This window comes from Leopardus geoffroyi, chromosome D3 (assembly GCF_018350155.1).
Source record: "Leopardus geoffroyi isolate Oge1 chromosome D3, O.geoffroyi_Oge1_pat1.0, whole genome shotgun sequence".
Lineage (NCBI taxonomy): Eukaryota > Metazoa > Chordata > Mammalia > Carnivora > Felidae > Leopardus > Leopardus geoffroyi.
In genome coordinates, this window is record NC_059339.1 from 8,629,864 (window position 1) to 8,655,499 (window position 25,636).

Here is a 25,636-nt window from a genome sequence, read left to right on the forward strand (position 1 = left end):
ACAATTCATATTACCGTTATTCTATGCACAAACATACACAAAAGAAAAATCAGGGAGAATAATCACTAAAATATTAATAGTTTCCTTAGTGGGATTATGGGTAATTTATTAATTTTTCCTTAATAAAAATGTGTAAGTTAATATAAAAACACTTAAAATATTTATCTCATCATAATGTTCAGAAATTCCATTTCCTTGTTATCTAATCAGACACCCTAACGCTAAGCTATTTAGTCGCTAGCCACTAAACATCAGAGAAAAACAGCACTGTAACGAACTGGCAGTGCCACCAGATAATCTGCATAGTTTACGTTAAGATCACCAATTACCTTTCCTTCCTAACTCAATGCACACAAACTCCAATCACTTTTCATTAATAGAATCACCACACAAAAGATCTTCTGAAAGCTGATGGGATTAACCTGAGGAGGAGTAGCATAGCCTTGAAAAACCTGGGGCAGGAAGGACTCATGTTGACTCATTATTACTCACTGACAAACCCAGGCTATTGTTTTGCCACCCCTGTGGCCGTCACGGTCACCTGCTGAGTTGGAGTCAAAACGGTCCTTGCGAATGACAGAGCTTTAACACGCAAAGCAGCACAAATGAAGGTAAGCCCAATCTTATGGAATCATCTGGATTTGGGAGTATATACTCCTCCTCTGCCTCTTCAAATAACTGATGTGTGCACATGGCTCAGGCCCTGAGAGCCTAATCCTGGAATACGTTATTCTTGTGTATTTGTAGAGGAACAAGCAGGAAATGAAGAAAAAACGTGCTGAGGACAACAGGGTCAAGATGTTCAGACCACTGACCAATCCAGACAGGGACCCAAGCAAATCATTCATGCTAAAATGGAAATAATTTTTATCACTGGCCCCTAATTTTGTAAACTACTATGGAGCCTTTTGTGCAGTAAAGAAAGAACCTTATATGACTCACCCCCTCAAATTCTTAAGATATGTTGGTTTTATAAGACCTAACTCCACTTATGGTTTTCCGAGAAATTATATATTGACAATTAGCCTGTGATGCTGACCTGGATATAAAAGCAGCTAGAAAGTCTTAAGAAATGAGTAGTTGACCTTTATATTGGAATTGTGTTATAGGCTTTTTAGCAATTCCCGGATTAAAAAAAAAAAAAAGAATTACCTAAAGTTATCATTATTTACGGTTATATCAGAGGCTCAGTAAAATTCAGCAGGTTGTCTTCGCCAAAAGATGCTTGAGTTTAAACAGCTTAAAGGAGTGTAGATTAGGTGAAAGAAGCGTGTATGTATCAAACATGGTAATGAAGGATTATTTCAATATGTCTTTTAGGAGAAAAGAAGTGATTATAATATTCAATGTAAGAAAACTTCTAATATGTCCTTACATTTATTTTAAGACCTTCCAACTACATGAGGGTAAACAGGAAAGGAAGGAGGGATAAGAAAGAAGCATAGCAAAAAACAAAGCTAAAGCTTTCAAAGTACAAAATCAGGATAGTTGTTGCTTTGCAATTGCTCATTCCAAGTTACAGTGAATTGATAGGGGGTGTCGGCAAAGGACTCATGGGAACAAGCAGGAGTTGGGACCTGGAATCTGTGTCTATAGGCTCTTTGTCAGATGTTAGACTTTTGGATAGTATTCTGCAATGCCCTCTTTCCCTCAACATGCTTCTGAGTATTGCATGAAGCTTTGAGTTGTTCCTTTTCACAGAAAAAGATCTCTCCATTGAACAAATGAAGCAAGGGGGTCAGAGGTTAAGTAGTTTTCCCAAAGTCATATGGAAAGTTGACAGAGGTGCTAGAAATAGAATCTAGGGTGTTTCACTGTGCCAGGCAAGCTCCAGATTGCATGTCCAAAATAGCAGATTAAGACAAAGCGGTATATTGAAACCTCAAGACAAGGTTTCTCTTCAGTTAGAAGGAAAACAAGCTGATTAGTCACAGCACTAAGACAGAAGATGGCAGCATGATAAAAAGAACGCCTTCTTATAAAAGATTTAAATTGAAGGCAAAATTTTACAACATGGAAATCTCCATTAACACTGATCAGAGGCTGATTTTAAAAATGGATGGTGACTGGGAAGGAGGCTACTTCTACTAACCAGAAAGATGCTGGCAATTAGCAGAAACTTAATAACAGCCTTCTGAGAGCTTGCTCAGAAGGCTGGGTAAGTTGTTGGGTAAGTTCCCAGGAAACCATTTAACAAACAAATGTAGAAGCTTTGGCCAAAAGATGCTCTATTAGCACACCAGATAAACACACACTAGATATTTGGAAGTTTTCTAATACAAGATTAATGGGGATCTATTTTGTGTCATGCTATCTCACAGACTAATCAGCTACCTGCTAGCAGTCTAGGGTACCTAAATGCAACTTGAACTCCCCACAGGTAATCAACTTAATCTTACATACCCAGTCCCATTCCCTTTCTTCCTCCCCTGGAGAGGACCACTATCCTGAATTATACAACCACTTACTTTTCTTTCTTCTTTTACCACATTTTGGAAACCCTGAACAATATGGTTTTACTTATTTATGTTTCTGAATTTGAAATGTGGAATTAAACTGTTAGGTGATATTCCACAATGTTCTATTTTCCCTCAACATCATGTTCCTGAATATTGCGTGCAGCTTTAAGTTGTTCCTTTTCAAAATGCATTTTTCTACAGTAAATGGACTTTCTAGATTTGTTCTGAGTCTTCTGCTGTTATATGAGCATTCCTGTACCTATCTCTTGGTATGCAAGAGCTTCTCTGGTCTAGGGTATAGACCTAGGAGTGGAACTGCTATGTCATACACTCTGTTTACATTTAACTTTATTCCATAATACCAAATTGTTTTCCAAAGTGGCCGCACCTATTTACATCCCCTCCAAGCAGTAGTACTTATGTAGAGAGTGAGAGAAGCTCAGAGCTTTTCTATCAAACTCTGCTTAATAAAGAGCCTCAGAAAAAAAGGTGGGTTGCCAAGTGATTTTCTTGGTTTTGTTGACCATCTCCTGAGCTTCTTTACAGAGGAAAACACACAGCATAGCTACTTACCAAGCAAGGGTACTTTATTTTGCAGCAACTCACAGTAGCTCGTGGTGAGGATTCCAATGGGATTACTTGGGACGAACCGTCCTTCTTTTACTAACCGTTCACACGTCCGCATTAAAGTCCCTGAGAACTGAGATGGATCAACTCCATAGTCTCTCCATCCTCCTACACCATCTGCAACCCCTAAAAACAAAACAAAAAAATTACATTGAAAGGATGTTCTTACTGACCTCTCAGGAATTTTTATTCCTGTCTCCTACTAACAGTTAATTTTACTACATACTAGTACATGTATTTACCCTGGAATTCAGAATGAAAAGTGCTCATATCTAATGTATTATACACTAAAGGGCACCTGGGTGGCTCAGATGGTTAAGCATCTTGACTTCTGCTCAGGTCATGATATCATGGTTCGTGGGTTTGAGCCCCATATCAGGCTTGGTGCTTGCTGTCAATGCAGAGCCTGCTTCAAATCCTCTGTCCCCCCCTCTCTCTGCCTCTTCCGTGTGTGCTCTCTCTGTCTCTCTCTCAAAAATAATGTATTATACACTAATACTCCTAATTCACATTCTCTACTTAGAATTCGATCTTTCATAAATTGATGAATAAATGTGTGTGTTACCACAGGGTGGCATTGCCTATTAGCCAAGAGTTCAACTTCAGCAGGATTATTGTCTTTGTATAGAAGTATTTATGTTATTACTGTGTTCTATTTTATAAGAATTAAAACTGATTTTTATTTTTTTTTTTTTAATTTTTTTTTTTTTTCAACGTTTATTTATTTTTGGGACAGAGAGAGACAGAGCATGAACGGGGGAGGTGCAGAGAGAGAGGGAGACACAGAATCGGAAACAGGCTCCAGGCTCCGAGCCATCAGCCCAGAGCCCGACGCGGGGCTCGAACTCACGGACCGCGAGATCGCGACCTGGCTGAAGTCGGACGCTCAACCGACTGCGCCACCCAGGCGCCCCTAAAACTGATTTTTTAAAAAAATGCTGATGATAGTGATAATACAACTGAGCCAGAGCTGGCAATCATTCAGGATATCAAACACAGCAAACTCTAACTTCAAATTTTGGTCAATAACTATGAAATAAAGAAATAATTAAAAACATATCCCATCCTCTTTCCTCCTCCTTCAGAGACAGCCACTATTCTGTACAGGTCAGCACTAATACAACAGCCACTACCACAAGTGACTACTGAGCCTTTGAAATGGTGCTGATCCAAATTAAGAAGTCCTCTGAGTATAAAACACACATTGGATTTTGAAAACTTAGTATAAGAAAAGGGTAAAATATCTCACTAAATTTTTATATTGATTACATGTTGAAATAATATTTTGGATATAATGTGCTAAAGATTAAAATTAATTTCACATGTTTCTATTTGTTTTATTAATGTGAATACTAGGAAATTTAAAATGACATGTGTGGTTCACCTTTTTTTTTTTTTTTCCCTGAGAGAGAGAGAGAGAGGGTGAGAGAGAGTATGCAGAGGGGAGAGGGGCAGAGGGAGAGAAAGAATCTTAAGCAGGCTCCACACTTAATGTGGAGCCCAATTCCACAACCCTGGAATCATGACCTGAGCTGAAATCAAGAGTCAGACCCTCAACTGACTGAGCCACCCAGGGGCCCCTCACATTGTACTTCCATTGGATAGCAATGGTATTGAGATTTGCATGGGTCCGTAGAGCTGCTGATGAGTTCAGAGTGTACACAAGACTCCTTTATCAAAAGGAAACTAGTGTTTAAGAAAGTCAGTAAGACACCAAAGTCAACATCATACTACCTCCTATTCAACTCCTTACAAAACCCAAAGCTAGTTGTTCAACATTAAAATCAATTTCTGTCTGCTAAATTTAAATGAACTGAGGGAACTAAAAGATCAGATATATATACATTATTAAGGCTTTAAATGACCATATATCAACCTTTCTGGAAGGATCTATAAGAAGTATTAATAGTAGTTTTGGAAATAAGAGACTGAAAATGATCAGTGAACAAATGGTGAGACTTTAGCTTTTTAACTTCATACTGTTCTGAACTATTTAAAATTTATTTTTATAATGATTATGTATTGATTTTATAATAAAAATATTAGGAATTTTATAATTCTTAAGGCTTGCTGAGCATTAAACATCCTCCCCACATACATATTTACATTTTTGTATGTTCAATTTTCACACACATTTTAAAGAACTTATTTGGTACAAAAGTAGGAGAGTGTCTATATATGCATCCTGAAAAAACTGGCTTAACATGAAATGGACCCAGAAAAACCAAACAAATATGAAATGGACACATGAAACTCTGTTTTCTCGTGACTGCATTTCTCAAACAGAAGTGGAATACATCCTGAAAAAAATGAGAGGAAACATCATTGGAAGAGAGTATAAGGAAGGTGGCAAGCAATATCCCTCTTAGGACAGCAACTTTTCCTACCTTTATGACCAACCAGTAAGCAAAATTTCACTATGGGGCAGTTCCAAATTAGTTGATTAAATGATATGGTGTCTGGGATTTTTTTCAAAACAATAGGGGGGAGGAGTGATGGAGGAATGGATGAAATAAGATTGGCCATGAATGGAAAACTATAAAGTGGAATGAGAAGCACTCTCATTTCTCTACTTTGACATATATTTGAAATTTTCCGTTATACAAATTTCCCACTATACATTATTTAAAATTTCCATTATTATTATCAATGATAATAAGAAAGAAAAAAAGATTCTTCTGCTGGCTGTGTGGAGAGCAAGAGCAGAAAAAGGGGACGAGTCAGGAATCTATCTTAGTAACTCAGTGGTGAAATGGTGGCAGTGCAGTCAGTGTGCAGAGATTGGAGATCCAGTGAAACAGAAGGACTCATTGGGGTACTGGATGGAGGTATAGCAGTGGTGGAGAAAGACAAGTATCAAGGATGACTGAGGTCTACCCTACCAGGAAGAAGTATCACTTTTTTGTTTTTTAAGCAATTTTGAGGATATCTGGAAAATTTTCACAGAATTTAAGATAGTTTAATAGGAACTTCTTTTGAGGAATTCTTATTGGGGGTAAGATTTCACCATTTTATTTTTTAAAGATTTTATTTTTAAGTAATTTTTACGCCCAACATTGGGCTTGAACTCACAACCCGAAGACCTACAGCCACGTGTTCCACTGACTGAGCCAGCCAGGTACCCCTCACCATTATTTTAAATGCAACAATTTGTGTTAATTATAACCGTTGCAACTTCATCTGATGAATCATTCGTTCTTTTCAAATTACTGCCTGCTTGAGGAAAGAATTTCTTTTTAACCAGTCTCTAAGAGCCACAATTAATTTTAAATACAAAGTGGTTTCATCTGCAAATGCCCTTCACAAGAAAACCATTAAAATCTGAGATAACGTTGAGAGTTGATCCTGGCACTCACTAAATAATCTGTCAGCAGGTTATAGAGTCTGACCTGACACAGCCCTTCAACATTAATCAGATTTCTCCCAGAATAGAGTGTAACCTTTCAAGCACCTGTTTGCTTTTCTACGGGAAAAAATCCTAGGCAAAGCTCCATTGGAGAAATCTCTTTAGGGCAAGAAGGAGATTCAAAAAGCCTATAAACTGTTCAATAAAGCTGTGGGAAAAAAACGCCTTAGTATACATAAATAATTTACTCACAAAGAACAAGTTATGTAATAGGAAGAGTCATATTTGGGATTAGAATCAGGCTAAAACCAGAATAACCTACCACATGTATATTTGAAACCTAGTTTAATTCATATTAGGCAATTATTTCTACAAGGAAATGAGTATTTCCTCTCATGCACAAGCAAAAGCTTCCATCCACAAAGGAATAACACCTTTTAAACAGTGGAATTAATCCAGATATAAAGAGAAATTTCACTCAGAATACATTTCAAAGGTAACGAAAACAACTGTTAAAGGAGAGATTGCTTAAGATCCCAAAGATATGAAACGGCAAATAAGAACATACCTAAGAGCAAAGGGAGACCACAGTAAATACTAGAAACGGGGCTGAGGGAGACACATCCTACCTATGAGAAAGCAGCTCACATTCTTAGTGGGCAGCAACTACTCACACAGGAACTAGACACACAGCTCCCATAAATGCTGCTATAGGAGGGTCAAGAACAAATGGTTAATGCTCATGGTGCCCTGTGGGAATGGAGCAAGCCTTGGTTTAGGACATAACATTCAGATTAGGCCCTGGAAGGTAAGTCACTTCCACAGGCAAAGGAAAGTAATAACAGGAAAAGAATGGTAGACAATTAGGTGTGGCTGGGGTTTGGGTGCTGAGAAGTTAAGTTGAAAAATGCAGGGCAGGAGCTGAAGTTGTGGGCTCAGAGTTGTGATCCAAGAACTTTAAACTTTACGCTATAGACTTGAACTGATATGGGAGCTATTAGACACATGTGGCTACTGAGTTTGAAATGTGGCTAGTTTGAATTGAGATGTGCTGTTAAATGTAAAATAACACTGGATTCCAAAAATGTAGTACAAAAAAACTATAAAATACTTTAGTGATAGTTTTATACTGAATAGATGGAAATGTTTTAGATATTGTGGGTTAAATAAAATATATTAATTGAAATTAACTGCATCTGTTTCATTTTTACTCTTTTAAATGTGGCTACTACAAAATTTAAGATTACATTATGTAGTTTACAGTATATATAGCACTGCTATAGACAATAAAGTCATCGAGTTTCCTGGGTAAAAATGATATAATCTAATCTATATTTTCTTTTTTTTTCTTTTTTTTTTTTCTAATCTATATTTTAGAAGAATAATACTGATAGCAGTGGAGAGAATGGGTTGGGAAGAGGATGGAGGTCAGGCATCAGCTGCAAGATTTTAGTTTAGACGTAACGAGAAAAATAGAATACTCACTAGAAATACAAAGGAATGAATACAGAAAGACACCTGGACTTGATATCAACGTACTTTATGTCAACAGGTTTCTGGATTTCAGGAATGAGTATTGATTAGATGACTCTCCAGTTGGGAAAGGAGTGGAAATGCCTCTAGAAAATATTGAATTGTCTTGGGTATGCTGAGTTTTAGGCACCAGGAGGACATTTTTAAGGAAATGTTATGTATGAAAAGTCAGGAACTGTAAGTCTGCAGCTGGGGAGGTAATCAGAGCCACATCTTTGACAAAGATTGGGAAGTAACGCCATTAGGGGTGGATTAGATGCTCAGGGAGAACACAGAGAGTAGTAAGTTCAAGGAGTCAAGTGGGGACCTTAGGAATGAGAATTCCTGGTCAAATAGCTCATTTGTGAATTGCATTTTACTCCAGGCATCAAATTACAATCACAGATATGATAACTGATTAAGTTTTTTACAACTGATTAAAGTTTAAGGAAATAGTCCAGTTTGGCAAAATGATATAATTTCTTTAGAGGTGAAAAGAGGTGAAGATGAAAAGGTAGGCCTGAATTAATGACTGGGAATGCTTTGAATGCCACCAGAGAGTTTACACTGAATATAGAAGCTATTTCCTTTAATTCACTATAATCATCTTATGTCTCCATTAATAACATTCTGTCAGCATATATCTAGCTTAAGTGTTTCCTTTGACCCCCCAAATCCAATTAAAACCATCATTAGAGTAAGATAATGGTTACATATCTGAAATAGCCAAGCAAAAGGCTGAGAGGAGACTACAGAACACAGAAAATTCACTTAGGTGTACTATTTACGTGGAAATGCCAGTTTTGTAAAGTGGAAGATAATCAACCAGAAAATATTTATGATGATTATAATTTTCCACATAATATTTTGGTAAGTTTCCTGTAGACTGTTTTTTCTAAAGTGAAGAGTTAAGAGAAAAGAAGATAGGATAATTCTGGTGTGTTTCCCATCATTTAAGTGTATCTTTCTATAAAAAGAAAATTCTTAAAGTAACAGCCAATTTTCATTTATTAACACATTTTTGTCTTTTCCTTACTTATAATCATATAAAAACAAAATTTTGCGTACCTAAAAAAAAATCATTTGGCTTTTTATTAAACTTAAATTTTTACTTAATAGCTTTGTTCTAGGCCAAAAGTTGAAGGAGAAAAGATTTCGTAAGCTGAAATTGTGGAAGCTTAACAATCCTATCTTTCCAATTACTTATGGTCACCTAGCTGCAAAAGGCTCACCTTGAAAAAGACGCTGAACTAAGCCAACATTAGTCTGTGTCTCTCTAGTATGGTCGGTCCATTATCAGCCATAAGCATGAGGTTGCCATTCTTAAGCCCTTCCTACTACACTCACCTTCGGACTGACATGCAATTAGTTACAAAGCAAACATTTTCCAGAAGAAAGTGACGCCTAGAGAATAAATTCTAAATTTCAATTTTTATGTATCAGTGAAAAAAGATTTGACAATTTTATCTAAAAATAGACTCTGGCAGAATTTCAGATATTATCTAGTACCCAAAGGTAATAGCTTTATTCTTTGCATTTTTGATGATCTTGAGGCATTTTACATTGAGCCTCACACTCTAGTGAAGCAAGACAGTTCGACAGGGATTGTTTTTCCATCAGTGAAACACATCTCCTATCTACTAAGATGGGTACTTGATAGTGAATTGAAACTCCAGAAGAGAAACTGAGTAAGATTCTGGCTGGATCACAAGAGTTGAATAAGGAGGGATCAGGATATCTGTTTTTACACTTTCTGCAGCAAGTATTCATCTAATGAAGCCCTGGCTAGGCAGTATTTATTGCAGTGCTATGGCCAGCTCCTTTTCAGATGAAAAGGTTCTTTTTCAAATACTATCATCTAGTGTTCTCCGAGCTAATCTTATTCGTCTAGAGACATCACAACATGAAGCATTATAACTAAAGAAAAATGAGATCAGAGTATAAACTCAATTTCTATCAAATAGAATAGATCATATTTGTATCAACATTGCTGAAGCCTCAACTATTTGGGCATTAAGAACACTCCCCTGTGATTCAGGACTGTGAAATGTTGTATCTGCAAATAATTATCCCAAAGGGAATAAAAAGCAGAATTACTGAAAAAAAAAATTCAACAGTTGAGTTATTCAGAAAAGTACAATTTGCTTTGACTAACAGTCCTTTCAGTTCTCTAGAGGTGAAATTATATAGATTATGATGTTCTTTCTGCTTTAACAAGCAAGTGATATATTCCCTTTGCAAAAAGTTTCCCCAAAGCAACCATTCTTCATTAATCACAACAAAACCTGCTTCTTCTGATTCTCCGGAGAACAAATCTACGTCAAGAATTCAAGATCTCTAAGCAGAACAGCAAACTCAGAGCTGAGGCCATGAAGCTGAAAGAATGGAAGGGAAGAAAGGTTCAACTCTGTGGTAAAATGTGTGAAAGTGGAACCTATAAACAAAACTCAAATTCTGCTAAAGAAAGGGAACTGCCTGAAGCACTTAAATAAGGATCCAAAGCAGAATGGTCCATTTTATGTTTTAGAATTCTAAACAATATAGCTGCTATTTCTTACTAGCTTAGTAGACACAAAATTACTTCATGATTAATCAAATTAAAATGTACACACACACACACACACACACACACACACACACACACACTCTCACCCCTACTGCCCAGAATACTTCATTATCTAGAGATGGTAATTTCCAGACAATTCTGGGCAGTTGCTTTGCCTTAAAAAAGTAGTGAAAAATGCTAAAAGGATTAGGAAATGATACTGTGAAGGCAAAATAAAATAAAATTAAAATTGAAATGTTCTTCCTCTAACTTTAGCTCTTCTGTTTAAATACCAACACTTAATGTGGAATGTCTGGCTCAGCGTGACTTGGGGAACTTGGTATCTTATAGACTTGGGTATGAATCACTACCTTCTCATCAAACTGAAGAGTTGAAGGTGAAGTCACAGAAAAGGTCACTTCACTCCTTTCTGAGCTGCAACAGTATCTTCCTCAAACGCTAAATGCTGTTAGCAGTGCTTTCTGAACCGAAGGAAGCAACAGGCAATCATGGGCTCACACTTATTGTGAGCTGTAAAGTGTATGGGCAGGGGCCTTAGTGTGTTATAGAATTAAGGGCCTCTATTAAAGCCAAGACTTCTGTTTCTAAATATTAGAAAATGTTATATAACACCTAATGATTTAATGTTTAAATAAGAAAACAACAGCAATTAAAGCCTAGTTAGTTATCTGATGTGTACTTACTTGTACTGGCCCTTTAGGCTAAAAAAGAATTTTTCCTTTTGCTTGTAATTTATAAGATTAGATCTAGAATTCTGGTCTTAAAGGTTAACATAATATTTATGACAATTAAGCTATATATCCTTGACCTAACCCCAAAGAGGATACTTATTTACCTCCCTGCTTTTCTCACCCATCTATAAAAATAAGAGCTGGCCTTTACTAAAATACCACCCTCTGGGAGAGGTCAAGAGTCACATGTAGCCCTGGCACAAACACTCTTTTTTTAAAAAATGAGAACATAATTCCTCTGAATAAGCCTGCCAAGTGGAGAACTGTCCCTTAATTTCTAAACACTAATTAATTTTTTTTTCCTACACACTGTTTCACTAAGTAATGATATTTGAGTGGTAGGACCAATAATTGTTTTTTCTTCTTTCCATTTTCCACGATATTCCCATTTTTCAGTAATGAGTATATATGTTACCTTTATGGGAGGGATTACAAAACCTATATAAATCCAGTTAGAACTATATTTTACACTTACATTCAATATTAAAGTTATTCAACAGAGTTTACTGAACATTTTCTATATGCATGACATTGTAGTGAAAGGGAGCTAAAGGGATTTACATATAATAAAAGATTTCCTGCCCAGGGAGCTTAAAATCAAGTGGTAGTGACTGTGGCAGGGAAGAAGGGTTTGGAGAGGTTTATGATAAATGGCTCTAACAAAATAAACATGCACCAATAAAAACTAAAGATCAGATTACATCTAGCTGAAGGAATCAAGAAAGTATTCATGGAGAAGAGAAGTGCCTGATCTGCGCCTTGAAAGATGAAAACATGAGTCATGGGGGAGGAGGTTGACAAGAGAGGCAATTTGGGCAGTTCCTTAAGATTCTGACTAATATGGATAAAGTGCAGTAATAAAAGTGAGGGTAGAACTCTTAGGAGCTGAGAAACCTGACCTCCAGGTAAATGCCTATTTATTACATTCCAGCCAGGAACCTCTGACCAGCAATCAGCCCAAACAATTCACTGCAGGAGTTCAGGCTTATAAAGGAGGTCTCCTGAAGGGAAGGACTGGCCTGAAACCACCAAAGTCCTTGAGGCCCACTGAACTAGTTAGTTCAAATGAGGCCTTTATTTGCTTTAATGAAGGGGCTTTGCTCAACTATTAGCCTAGGAATAGCTAATGTCAAGGTAGTATTCAGACTCAGCAAAGATCACCTTAGTAAAACAAAGTTTTAAATGATCATTTCTGACTTGAAAAGCAGTGTATATACACTAGGCAATGGCACAGGCTTTGGAGTCAGATCTGGGTTCAAACTGCAGCTCCAGGACCAGGGTAATGTGTATCCAAGGGTGTCCCTTGGATAGCTCTTTGAGCCTTAGCATCTTCACCTGTAAATGGGTGCTCAGCTCATAGTCGACATGCAGTAAGAGAGACTTATGCCTAAGACCAAATAACAGCATATAGAACAGTCTATATCAAGCAATCTTTGATCAGTGTTTGTAGTTTACAAACACTGTTCTGTGGTCACAACCAAAAGACAATTCCCACTCACAGGTAATATATAAAAGATGAATGGAGTCCATTCAACTTTTCCCATCACACATCCACCACCATTCAATATCTCATTAAACATTTAACAGGAATTAAGGAACAAACATATACGTCTCTACAAAATATACAAGGAAAAACAGATCCACCTACACTTTGAGGAAATTAGTTTTCCTTTTTCAGAAGTGATTCTGAAATAACCTTAGTGAACAAATATCTCTTCAGTGCCTGCTGTCTGCTAGGTGCCAGGGTTCAGATTTAGATATTCCTTATTTTAAATGGAAAATCTTACATAACAACTGGTGATACATAAATTGGCCTGAACCATTCCCTTCAGTCACTACAATAATCAGAGCACCTCTATCACAACTTTCCTGTCTCCTTTCTCTTTATATTGTGACTCCCCTTCAGGGCGGAGTCTCTTTCACATTGCTAACCAACCATCCTTTTCATCTCTGGGTGCTGGCCTAGTAGCTGGCATAACAGTTCTCAATTCTTGCTGCACAATGACATTACCTGTGGAATCCAAGTCCCACCTCCTGAGTCAGTATGCCCAGGGTGGACCTGGACATCCTAGCAAAGTATGGCAAACCAACTGCACAGGTGATTCTAATGAGAATCACTACTGGAGCACTCAGAACTTAGTTAAGGCCAGCTGGACTTAAACATTCTATGAGCCAGATGATTCCACCTCTGAAATGCCTCTCCCAACAAGCAATTCCCTGTCTCCCATTCCCAAATTTGATCCTTCTCTTGCATTTCCTTCTCTTGCAGCCCAACCCACCCACACTTGTAGGCTAGAAACCTTAAGGAAGCTTCCAGATGCAAAACCTCAAAATCAACTTCAATTCCTCTTTTCTCTTTCATCCTCTTTGTCCAATTATCACTAAGGACTATTGGTTCTATGTCTGCAATGAGTCTGAAGCCCAACTACTTTCCACTGCCCTAGTTAAAGCCTTTTCTAACTCACACTATTTCAGTAGCTTCCTAACTGGTCTTTTGCTTCCTGTTCTCCCATTACACTCTCTGTATCATTTTCGTTTCTTTCTTTTTTGCTTTTTACAAGCTTACTATGTCCATGTTATTCTTCTAGTCAAATACCTTCCATGTATATACACTTTTTTACTTGTATATGTAAAAACATTCTCTAGAAGGATACATAAGAAACCGGTAACATTAGTTCCTTCTGGGAGAGGAACTTTGCAGCTAGAAGACAAGAACAAGAGAGACATTTTACTCTGCACCTTTTTAAATTTATAGTATCTTTTGAATTTTGTACCATTTGAATGTGGTACCTCTTCAAAAATGACCAAACCAAACTCAAAACAAAAGTGAAAACATTTTCTATAGCTTCCTAACAACAACAAAAATGAAACACCCAATTACTTAACACAGCAATTGTGACCTTCCACTGTTTGGTCTCAACCTATTTTCTAACAATTCTCAACCACCCTCCCAAACCCACCCAGCTGGCCCAAATTACTCTTTAGCCACAAAACAGCTGTAGTTCAGAGAATCTCCAGTGTCTCTGCTGATCCCTCAATCTGGAGAGCTTCACCATTTTTCTCATTTGCCTCCATTTACTGAAAACCCATCTCTCGAGGCCTGACTCCAGGCTTCCATAACACCTGATGTGTATTCTTTATCCTGTTCCTGTGGCCTTCCCTGCCCCACTATGAAACTTCCAGGCTGAAGTCTGTTTTGTTCTTGGTCTTCTCCACCAAGGAAGCAACCTGTAAACAATGAATTCAGGTGACTGTACTGAAAAGTTACAATACCAACACTCTGGTATACAAACTTTCATCTGAGAACTCCAAAAAGAACGTACCCAATATTTTATCCCAATATTTTATCGTAGAGTTGCACAAGGTGTTGTGCTAGCTACAGGATGCTCCCATCACAGACCATTATAAGAAAGTTTGATGGAAAGAATCCTAAAAGGGAGTCAGGAGAGAACACCACTCCCAGCTTTCTTTGCCACTAACCTGCTGTAGGAAACTGGCCAAATCACTTCTCTAAGCTTTACTTTTCTTATCTGTGAAATAAGCGACAGGAAGGACAAATTCTCTCGAGTTCCTTTAAGAACTAAGATTCTGGGATTCTAAATCACACTGCAAGAAAAGGGAACCTGATTTAGAAACTATAAAATAAAGGTTAACATACAGCTATGCTTTCTTTTTCACATACATTACATTTATTGCATGAGCTAGTTTTGAAGCAAAGGCTCCATTTTAACCTTCGCAAATTTTCCTTTCTTCTTTATTACACCATCACATGTATGTTTTCAGAGACGTTGCAATAATGATTCAGAGGGTAAGAATACTGCTCCATGTCCTTTTACTTTAGTTTTAACCACTTAAAAATGTTGGAAATGTTTCTTCTTTAAGTGTTACTACCTGACAAAAGTCTAATTAAGCCTAACAAAATGTCAGGCCAACCATTTTTCCATTTGAAACTCTGATAAAAGAAGAAAAAAAAAAAAAGAATAAAAGAGGGCTATCGATTGGTATTAATTTACTTCACTGAATTCATCTGATCTGTAAAGAAATTTATATGTATACATGGAATGTATTCACAAAACACACTTTGTTATCCAAAGACCACTAACTGTTGAGTGAATTTAGCATACATGAGCAAGAAAAGCAATGAAAAGATCAAAGTTGATGCTCAAGAACTAAGAGAAGTGAATTTTTAAAAACAATGTATGCATAAGACATCTTTGTTTAGAGTTCCTCATTTCATAGAAACATTAATGACCATATTACCAATTAGTGGTTGACTTAAAGACCATGAACCGTTTTCTAGCTCTTATGCAAATAGCTCACCTCTATTTTCTTATCCTAAACTGCTATCCAAACATTGATGTGAAAACAGAAGCACTTTTTGTTTGCTTCATTCAGCACAGCTAATCTTTTTCATAGACATCAAATGACAGCATGGACAAATTCTGATAAATCAAAAAACTTGCTGGGTAGCATCCTTGAAAGATCAAAATGTACAGTCAGAGTGGCACACAGACTCGCAAAAAGAAATTCCCTTTCTTTTCAAAATAGTCTGTTAATGAGTAAAAGAAAAATCGGTACAAAAATGTGTTAGAATTGGCCTGAGTCAAAATAGTACTGGGTCTTTCAACAGAAAGCATTCTTTGTAGTAAGTCACTTTTGTAGTCTCTGGCAAAGTTTTTGCAGTCATTTTGTAGCCTGTGGGATTCATACCAACAATTCAATCAATTCTAGAACTATTCACCAAACTTATTCACCACAAAACAACTGTTTAAGAACCTGGTAAATTTATAAATTGTTAATTAAATGTGACAGACTCAAGAGCAATAATAAGCTTACTAATGAGAGCAATTTCATAACAATTGGAAAAGGATAAATTACTATAACCTTTTTGAAGGGACCTATGCTAAAATTCATATCAGAGGCCTTGCAAGTGTTTGTAGCCTTTGACACAAGAACTCTTCAAGGAGTTTATTCTAAGGAAATATTCAGATGCAGATATTCATTCATTCTAATGTTACTCAAAACAGAAAATTGGCAATTAGGCCATCTGGCTGGCTCAGTCAGTAGAGCATGCGATTCTTGATTTTGGGGTGTGAGTTTGAGCCTCACATTGGGTGTAGAGATTACTTACATAAATAAAACTTAATAAATAAAATCTTTTAAAAAATGAAAGAAAACTGGCAATAATCTAAATAACGAAAAATAGAGGACTGGTTAAATGAATTATGGACTATGCACGCAGTAAAATGTGATGCAATTATGTAAGGAAACATGCTCAATTTACATTACAAAAAATAACATTACTATTAACTCAATTTTATTTAATAATATATATATTGTTGTACATACACAAAAGCTAGAGGAAGCCACACTGACTACAGATGAATTATGATGTACAGGTGTTTTATACTGTGCTTTTCTGAACATGGGTTACTTTTTAAAGCACAAAACAAAAGCATTTATTTAAAAGCACCAGATAACCAAGCAGGAAACTTAGGCCCAAGTCCCAGCTATGATACCAGCTGTTAACGACCTTATTGAGGAGTCAACTTCACAGATGAGGAAACAGATGCAGATTAAATGGAGATAAGAACAGCTATTCTAGTTAAAAGATTAAATAATGTTAAACACAGAAATGCACTGTAAAATCTAAAGCACTACATATAAAGCACTGATGAATCATATATTGTGTCAAGATACTGAATAAACGCTTAGGAAAAACTGAGTGAAGTATTTTCACTCTTCAAGGAAAAGCTTTGTACCCCACCCCACAATCCATCCAAAATCCTGTTTGGGATCTTATTCAAAAGAATTGCACATCTTTTCTTCTTCAAAATTTTAAACTAAATTGAAAGAGCTGTGCCACTTGCCAACTCAAGTTTAAATGATTAAGTATGTTATCAGCCTAATGCCCTCTGCAATGAGTCAGCTTTTGCAAAAAGTCTTGATTTATGATGCAATTCTGTAAATTGTGTGTATCGTTTAATAATAGGAAACAAATGACTTAGCTCTCAAGGAAATAGAAAAATACCAGATTTTTAAAATATTTGACAACTCCCAAACAAAATAGATCACTAAATTTTATGACTAATGACAAAAATTAGGATCCAGGGCATCACTTCTTAAAATGAGATCAAAAGTTAACACTAATTTTGAAAGGCAAACTCACAACGCACACTGTTTTTCAGCTAACTAGAACTTCTGGTTTGAAAAGTCTAATTTCTTGTTTTTCAAATTTAAAAAAATGTTTATTTACTTATTTTTGAGAAAGCACGAGCAGGGGAGGGGCAGAGAGAGAGAGAGCGAGAGAGAGAGAGAGAGACAGACAGACAGACACTGAGAATCCTAAGCAGACTCTGCACTGTCAGGCCAGAGCCCAAGGTGGGGCTAGAACCCACAGAGTGTGAGATCCTGACCTGAGCCGAAGTCAGATGCTTAACCAACTGAGCCACCCAGGTGCCCCTAAAAAGTCAAATTTCTTTAGAAAGAAAATACTGTTAACTTACTTTCCTAAAGCATTTTCCTGAAAATTCTGAACCTAAAGCCCCAAGTAAGGCCTCTCTAAAAGGCACGGGACTTACATAAAATGCATTTGACATTCAGCTTGAACTTGACATCAGCATTTACTCAAAGGACATGGTTGTAGGTCAAATACTGTGGCCCGGATACAATGCTTCGTGAGTCACACATGAGTACAAACTCCATTTGGATACTGTTGCTACCATTCAGGTTATGTATTGCCCAGTTTCATAAAGCAGTGCTAAAGTTCAGGGAACAGCCTCCTTAGATCCAGCCCCTTCTCCTCCACCCTCCGAAAAAACCCCACCACAACCAGCTAACTAACATATGCATCTTACCTTCTGCTACAATTTAAAACCTTTTAAAAAAAAATGTATTTTCTAAAAAGTATAAACAGTCATGCTTTCAAAATTCAGTTACTTGCTCTATAAAAAAGATTCATCTAGAATCCTTTAAAAAGATTAACACATTGAGAGAGAAGCTGAGAGTTAGGAAAATTTAAAACTAAGCTTGAGAAATCTCTAGATTAAAGACTGAACAAAGGAAAAGTAGTTCTGACAGTATAACAAATGAGGACATGACTTTAAAAATAATGTGCCTTATAAGAATCTTAAGAAAAGTACAATATATCTGTATAATAAAATGAGAAAAATATCAGGGAGAAAGGGTTTAAAAAACAAACAGCAAAATTCCTCTACCCAGCAACCCTGTAATCTTATTTATTACACAATGAAAGAACACTCAGAAAAATCAGACAGCAACTAGTCAAATGCATGGCCTTTTTTTTCTTTCTTTCCTTTTTTGGCCAGTGACTTCTTAAGCCCTGTTGCTTCTATGGGTCCTAGAAGGCTCTTTTACTAAACCCACAACTCTCATATTTCCTTAATATTCCACAATTTTCTCTTGAAAGTACATAGATTATGAAATCAGGCATATTTAAAGTACTGATTAATCTTAGAACTTACATTTGATTTTTACCTTTTAAAAAAAATTTCCCTTGGATAATTATAAGTATGTAAAAATAATTATATAAAAAACAACTATATTCCTCATAAAGTTATAGTTATAATAAGACCCAATAATTCCATTTCTAGATATATACCCAAGAGAATGAAAAATATACGTTCATACAAAAGCCTGCATGAATGTGTCACAACAACACTATTCACAACAGTTAAAAAGTAAAAACAACCCAATGTCCATTAATAGATGAATGGATAAACAAATGCGGTCCTTCCATATAACAGAATATTATTCAGCCATTAAAAGGAATGAAGCACTGATACAAACTATAATGTGAGCAGATTTTGAAAATATACTAAGTGAAAAAAGCTAGATACAAAAGGCCACATTTTGTATGATTCCATTTATATGAGATGTCCAGAATAGGCAAATCTATTGTCAGAATCTACTTTCTGTTGCCAGGGGTTGAGGGAGGGGAGACGGGGAGTGACTGATAATGCACAGGGGTTTTTTTTTGTGTGGGGATGAACATGTTCTGGAACTAGTCAGTGGTGGCAGCTGAACAATCTTGTGAATGTACTAAATACTAAATTTAGTACTAAATGTACTAATTTTTTTTAAGTTTTATTTATTTATTTTTGAGAGACAGAGACAGCATGTGCAGGGGAGGGGCAGAGAGAGGGAGAGGGAGAGAGAGAATCCCAAGCAGGCTCCGAGCTGCCAGCACAGAGCCTGATGTGGGGCTCGAGCCCAAAAAACCATGAGATCATGACCTGAGCCAAAACCAAGAGTGGGATACTTAACTGACTGAGCCACCCAGGTGCCCCCCCAAATTTTTTAATTATAAAAGGTAAATGTTATGGCAGATGAATTCTATACCTCAATTTTTAAAAATTCAACCAAGGTCATGTCTGCTGTCAAGATGTAGATCAGGCTAAAATTTGGCTTTCAGAAAATTATGACTATATAGTAATAACACTGGTTTCCTGATACAGCGTAAATTTTAGCTGAGGCAAGTTTCAAAGAGGTCTTCTTCAAAGGCTTAAATTAGCATACATACACACTCTCCCAGGGTGACTACTTTGCTATTAAAAGGATAACTCACTTTTGGGTACAGAAGTTCAACCAAATACATTAAAATTATCATGACTGTTGGAAAACATAAAATTCTACCTAGTGTATTCACTTCCTAAATACACTTTTAATGTTTATATTGTTCACATAATCCTTACACCTTAAAGACAACTACTTTTAAGACTGCCATTACTTACAAAAACACTTCAGAAATCCTGGCCACGATCAAAATCATACCTAAAGGCTAGAATATGACATTGTTTTCGTTTCTCTTTAAGGTTTCAAGTTAAGTCTAGCTTAAATAAATATCCTGCAGTTTTTTAAGAATTACATTACAAATACTCAATTTTCAGAGGTCAGATTTTAGATGGCAGAGACCATGCTGCCATTTGTGAAGAAGTGGTTTCAGTTAACTGTGCTTTAGTATGCAGGGGAGTTTTTGTTGCATTTTAATTATGAGTCATAGTGTGAATGCAGAAGTTGTAAATACACACACACACACACACCCTTAAGCAGAAAAGCATTAAAAGGACAAACAGTACCTAAAGACAGACTGGTTTTGAATTCACCTATCTTTTCAAGAAAATCTAACTAGTGATGCAACGGAAAGAGGACAGGAATGGGGAGTCTGGGTGCTAGTCCTAGTGCTGCTATAAACTAGTGGAGTAACCTAAGCAAAATCATTTGACCCTCTGTAGGCGTCCATCTTCTCACTGGTCTCCAAGGTTTCTAAGTCTTACAACTCTCAACAGTCTTGGATTCTATTGTTAAGTAGCTTAAGGCTGTGGGAGGCCTAGCAGTTACACACTAGGCAGCTCTCATATTTTTGTGTACTTAGGCATCCATGCCACATAGAGTAATGAAAGAACTCAGGATTAGCCACAAGGAAGAAGAGAAAAGAAAAGTGCACATATAGCCCCTGCTGGTACTGGTTTCCTCCTGTTGGACCTAATAAAGAGAAAGCACCTTTGCCAATTTTCCAAGGGATAGGAGTGGTTCCTATGTCTCACCACACCCACCATAGTCGGTTTTTCCTAAAAGAAATCCAGTGGGGACTCTACAAAATGTTGTAATGCACCAGGTACTTTTAGTCACTGCATGACTAATAGAACAGATCAATTCTAAATTAAAGAAAAACAACAGTTTTCTTTCTAATACAAAAAGAAACAAACAGCTTTTATTCCAAACAGTCAAGGAGTTCTAAATGACCACAGTGAGTTGCACATATACTTAGCAACAAATGGTGTCAACCCAAAGAAAATGAATTATCTGTAGAACTAGAAGGTTTGAAGCACTGAGGTTCAACATAACATCATTCAACAGTCTTTTAACACATTTCAGTTTAGAACTCCAACTTCTAGAGAAAAAGCACTACTAAAGATGTGCTGAGATGCTTCGCCTCTCTCACAGCCAGAGATAACCAGAGCTGCCTGTGAGGGGATGGTGTCAATAAAATAGAAGTAACCATCACACAAAGTGGAAGCCAAAGAAAGGAGGCCAACTCAGTTGTTTCCGGTGGCTCCCAAGATGGCTCTCTGGAAGAGCTCCTCCAAAACAGGACAGTCCAAGAGAACCTGTCTTCCCTGATTTGTACGCCAAACACACACACACTCAGTCTCTCTCTCTCTTAAAATGGCTCTTTGTCAAATATGGCCAAAGACCACCCCTAGGTGACATAAGCAACACGTGTTTGGTTATGCCTGGCAGCCTCCCTTTTGGAAGGGGTACAGAGCTGCAGTTCCTAATCTGGTCCCCGTGCATGCACCTCTAGGTCGCACACAGATGGACTTCATGGGGTTAGTGAAGTCCTTGAAAGCCTGTACAAAATTTTGCCTCCATGCACATTTTTCTGGAGAGAGAGCCCTTGGGCACTCAAAAATCCTGAGACTGTGAAACAAGGATAGTTAAGAACCACTGCTTTAGCACCAAACATAAAACAGAAGAAATATACTGAAGGTACCCATGTGAGTAAGATAGGAAGTGATGCCCGTTACTTCAGATGCAAAATAGCAAAGGGTGCCGTCTTTTCAAAACAAAAAGAAAATATGATCTGATGGTCAGAAGTCCCTAAGGGTCACGTAGTCCACTCTCTACTGGTAGTCCATCCTCTAGTTTAGATGAGGAAAATGAGTCGAGAGGCTCTTGCCCAAAATCACAGATCACAGAGCCAGCCTGGCAAGGCTCAGCACCAAATTAGGCAGGGTTTCTGCCAAGATGATAGGTTTATCTTTCAAAATGGGTTTGACCAAAATTCCCCCATCCTTAGAAATACCCCCACTTCATTAAGAAAGTAGCCTTCAAAAAAAAAATTTTTTTTAATATTTATTTTTGACAGACACACACACACACACACACACACACACACACACACACACACAGAGAGAGAGAGAGAGACAGGGCATGAGTGGGGGAGGGGCAGAGAAAGAGGGAGACACAGAATCGGAAACAGGCTCCAGGCTCTGAGCTGTCAGCACAGAGCCCGACGCAGGGCTTTAACTCACAGACCCACGAGATCATGACCTGAGCCAAAGTCAGACACTCAACTGACTGAGACACCCAGGCACCCCTTTCAAAAATTTTAAATCAAGCTTAAGTACAGGGATTTGGCTCATTAAAATGTCCCCAAATCATCAATCAAATTGCAAATATTTCACAAAAGCCACTACATAGATTTACAAGGGGGAACCTTAGTGGCTCATTGTCACCTATCCTGTTGCACTATGAGTGCAATTAGAAAAAGCAGCACAGGTCACAAGCTCATTAAATGAAGCTTCTAAATGTAATGGAAAAAGACAGCTCCTGACAGCCCTTTAAAAAAAATACACGGAATCAGGGTCAAGCCGACTTCAAAGTGGAGTTGTAGGATATCTACAAGCTCCTTCACCTAAGGAATCCTCTCCCACCCTCTTACAGTTAACATCAAGAGTGTTGCCTAAACACTAAATGATTTTTTCTACCCAGGTAATGGGGTCATTCATAAATTAAAATGAGAACAACCTTTCTATACCATGTTCACAAACACTACATGTAGTAGAAACAAAGATAATAAGCAGTTATTCTGAGATCAAATTAAAAAATAATTATTGTCATAAAAAGTTACAGGACCATTTGTTCCAACGCCAAACTTTGCCCCAGCATATGAAATTTAAAGTAATCAAAAACTCAATCTCACCTGGGAAGTGAAACCAAAGTGACATTTGAACCCAATTCAATGACAGCATGTCCTTCAATTTCAAAGGAGGTGCTTTACTCATTAAAGGAGATTCAATGGCATACGATTCTATAGCATACACATTGTCTCCAAAGACGTACGTTATGACAAACTTTCTGATTGCTTGTGAATTATATCTAGCCCTTTCTGTAAGTTCTCACGCTAGTCTCCCGTCCCCAAAGGTGTAACTGGAACAGGCCCTTCGGAAGCACCTGTGGCCTGAAAAGGCTTGAACCAATTTATCAAGGCTTTCTTGGCTGCAGTTTGAAGAAGGTTCGACCATTCTATTTTGGGTCAAGGAGATTCTCTTCCACCCCAAGTAACCTCGAGCGGGCAAGATCAGTTTGGGAGAAGGTACTGTGAGTGTTTTTTCACCAGGCCAGCGCCACCGCCACCGCCTGCGAGACTCCGAAAAGGATGGAGATCTGGTCACCATCGAGGCGGTCAAAGAATGCGGCCGGGCTGTCTGGGGCTCGCGACAGTCCGCTCTGGATCCCGCAGCCGGTGGACAGGCTGCGGCGTCAGGAGTACGCGAAGAATCAGAGATCTCCGGGGCACGCAGAGGGAGGAGGCAGGGAGGGAACAAGAGCGAGGTTAGGAGTCTGCAGGTGTCTCCGGGGGAAGGGACGAGGTCGTCGGGACTAGCAGAGCCAAGTGACTAACAGTGCGGTTCTGGACTCGGACAAACTGGTCACATCTCAGGCTGGGTGACCTTGAGCACAGAGCTCGACCGCTCTGCGGCTCAGTTTCCTCATCTCTAAAATGGGGGTTGTTCCAACGGAAAACGCACCTTGGAGCGCTTGGCATCGCGCCTGGCACATAGTAAGCGCTCCCTCCCTGCAGCTACTACTGGCTCTCGGGCTCCTCTCACCGCCCAGAGAACTGGGGAAAGCCCGGAGCAGGGAAGTCCCCAGGAGGCGGATCCGGGGCTGAGACGGGGGGACCCGAGCCGGGGACTCACCGAGCACGTCTGCTGAGCGGTGCCGGGCCACGAAGCACGCGTCGTCCCCGTAGCACGCGCCCTTCTTGAGAAGGCCCTTACGGAAGTCTTTGCCGAAGCCGCAGCCGGCCGTCACCAGCCCGTAGTCACCGCCGCCGCCGCCACCGGCCCTGGGGTCGGTCTGCGAGAGGCCGCCGAGGACGGCGCGGGCCACCAGCCGCCCGTACGAGAGGACCGAGAACATCGCCGCCGCCGCCCCCCCGAGGAGGCGGGGGGCCCGGGGAGCAGGAGGACGCGGAGGCCCGGAGCCGGCTCTCTCTTCAGCCGCAGCAGCGCCGCTGCCGGAGCGCTCCTCAGGGCGGCGCACAGCCGCCGGCGCCGCCCCTGCCCGACGCGCGGGGCCTCGCACACGCTGCGCCGCGCGCACCGGAGCCAGAGCGAGGTCAGAGCCGGCGGCTCCTCCGCCTCAGCCCGACTGGGGTCCCGGCTGCAGCCACCGCTGCCGCCGCCATCTTCCGCTCCACTAGCGTGTTCCGGGCCGCGCCGGCAGCGCCGCCCCCCCCGTGGCCACGCCTATAGCCCCGCCCACGGCTCGCGGCTCGGGCCCAAGCCACGCCCTCTCGGGCCCCGTGCCTCAGGCTGCCTTTGAGGTCGAGCGTGCGCAGAGGGAGTGGACACAATGTCTCCTGGGAGTTGTAGTCTCTGTTTACTTCACTGCCTACCATCCAGGACGTTTGAGGATTCCAGAGACGCGGGACCTAAATTCATTTACTGAGAATTACAGATGGGCTGTTTGAAAGTTTCCTCCCTGTTTTAACCACGTATTTTAAAGGCTATTGTTTTAAATAACGCCACCATCCCTTAAAAGAAAAATCCAAAAGAAACTAGAGTCAGGTCACATAATACTACTCTAGTGACATCTCCAGAATTTATATACTGGAAGGATTAAGAGGCAGAAATCTGGAAATAAGAGCCGTTTTGCATATTATTTAGGAAAATTCGGGGAGATGTTACTATCCTTATTAGACTAGGGGTTGAATGAGAAGATAGTGATGTAGATACAAAAATGGTCACTGTAGATATGGCTATATAGAAGTGTTTCAGACTTTGCAGATGGTTCTGCCAATTTGGTAATAAAAAATTCCAAGCCCCAAACTTCTTTGCCCCAAATCTTAATTATCTTGAGGGTCCACCTGTATGAGCAGGTCTTCTGACCTCTAGCTTGAGTTGCCCAGAAGAGGTGCAGTGCCAAAGACTTGCAAAGATGAGGTCTCTCCTCTCTCCTTCTATGGCTGCTACCTCTTCTCTTTAGAAGGACAGCCCTTGGCAAGAAAGGCAGTTCTTTTACTTTTTCTATCAAGCTCTCAGCCCACCCCTAATAAAAACAGCACAGTAGCCTTCTCCAAAGTTTGACTATTAACACACTTCTTCTGAAATTATTTAGGTTAAATAACTAAATTTAACGGCGAGTTTGTAATCTAATGGAAAGGTTAGCTCACCCAATATGTGCAATATGTTTGTATGTGTGTATGCACGTACAGATTACATACCATACCATACATAATCTAGCTCTGGGTACCTCTCCATCCCATTTGGTGCCATGTCCCCTTCACTAGCTGGGCTCTAGCCATGCTCACAGCTGCTTCAGGACCTTTGCTCTTGCTCTTCCTTCTACTCACTAGAATGTA

At 39.0% G+C, this 25,636-nt stretch overlaps 1 protein-coding gene across 2 annotated transcripts in view; it reads right to left on the bottom strand.

Moving 5' to 3' along the window:
* The window catches only part of PPTC7 (protein phosphatase targeting COQ7), a 34,793-nt gene extending 10,285 nt beyond the window's left edge, over positions 1-24,508 (bottom strand). The window contains exons 1-2 of one of the 2 annotated variants that reach the window (XR_006707928.1): positions 23,970-24,497; positions 3,033-3,212 (exon numbers count right to left, since the gene is read on the bottom strand). Coding sequence is in view for 1 of the 2 variants with exons in the window: in XM_045459794.1 (XP_045315750.1) it covers positions 3,033-3,212; positions 23,970-24,192 (403 nt within the window). In the remaining variant the exon portion in view is untranslated. Of the gene's footprint in view, positions 1-3,032; positions 3,213-23,969 lie in introns of both variants that reach the window. The other variant, XM_045459794.1, reaches the window with a different exon arrangement.
* Positions 24,509-25,636: the final 1,128 nt, after the last annotated feature.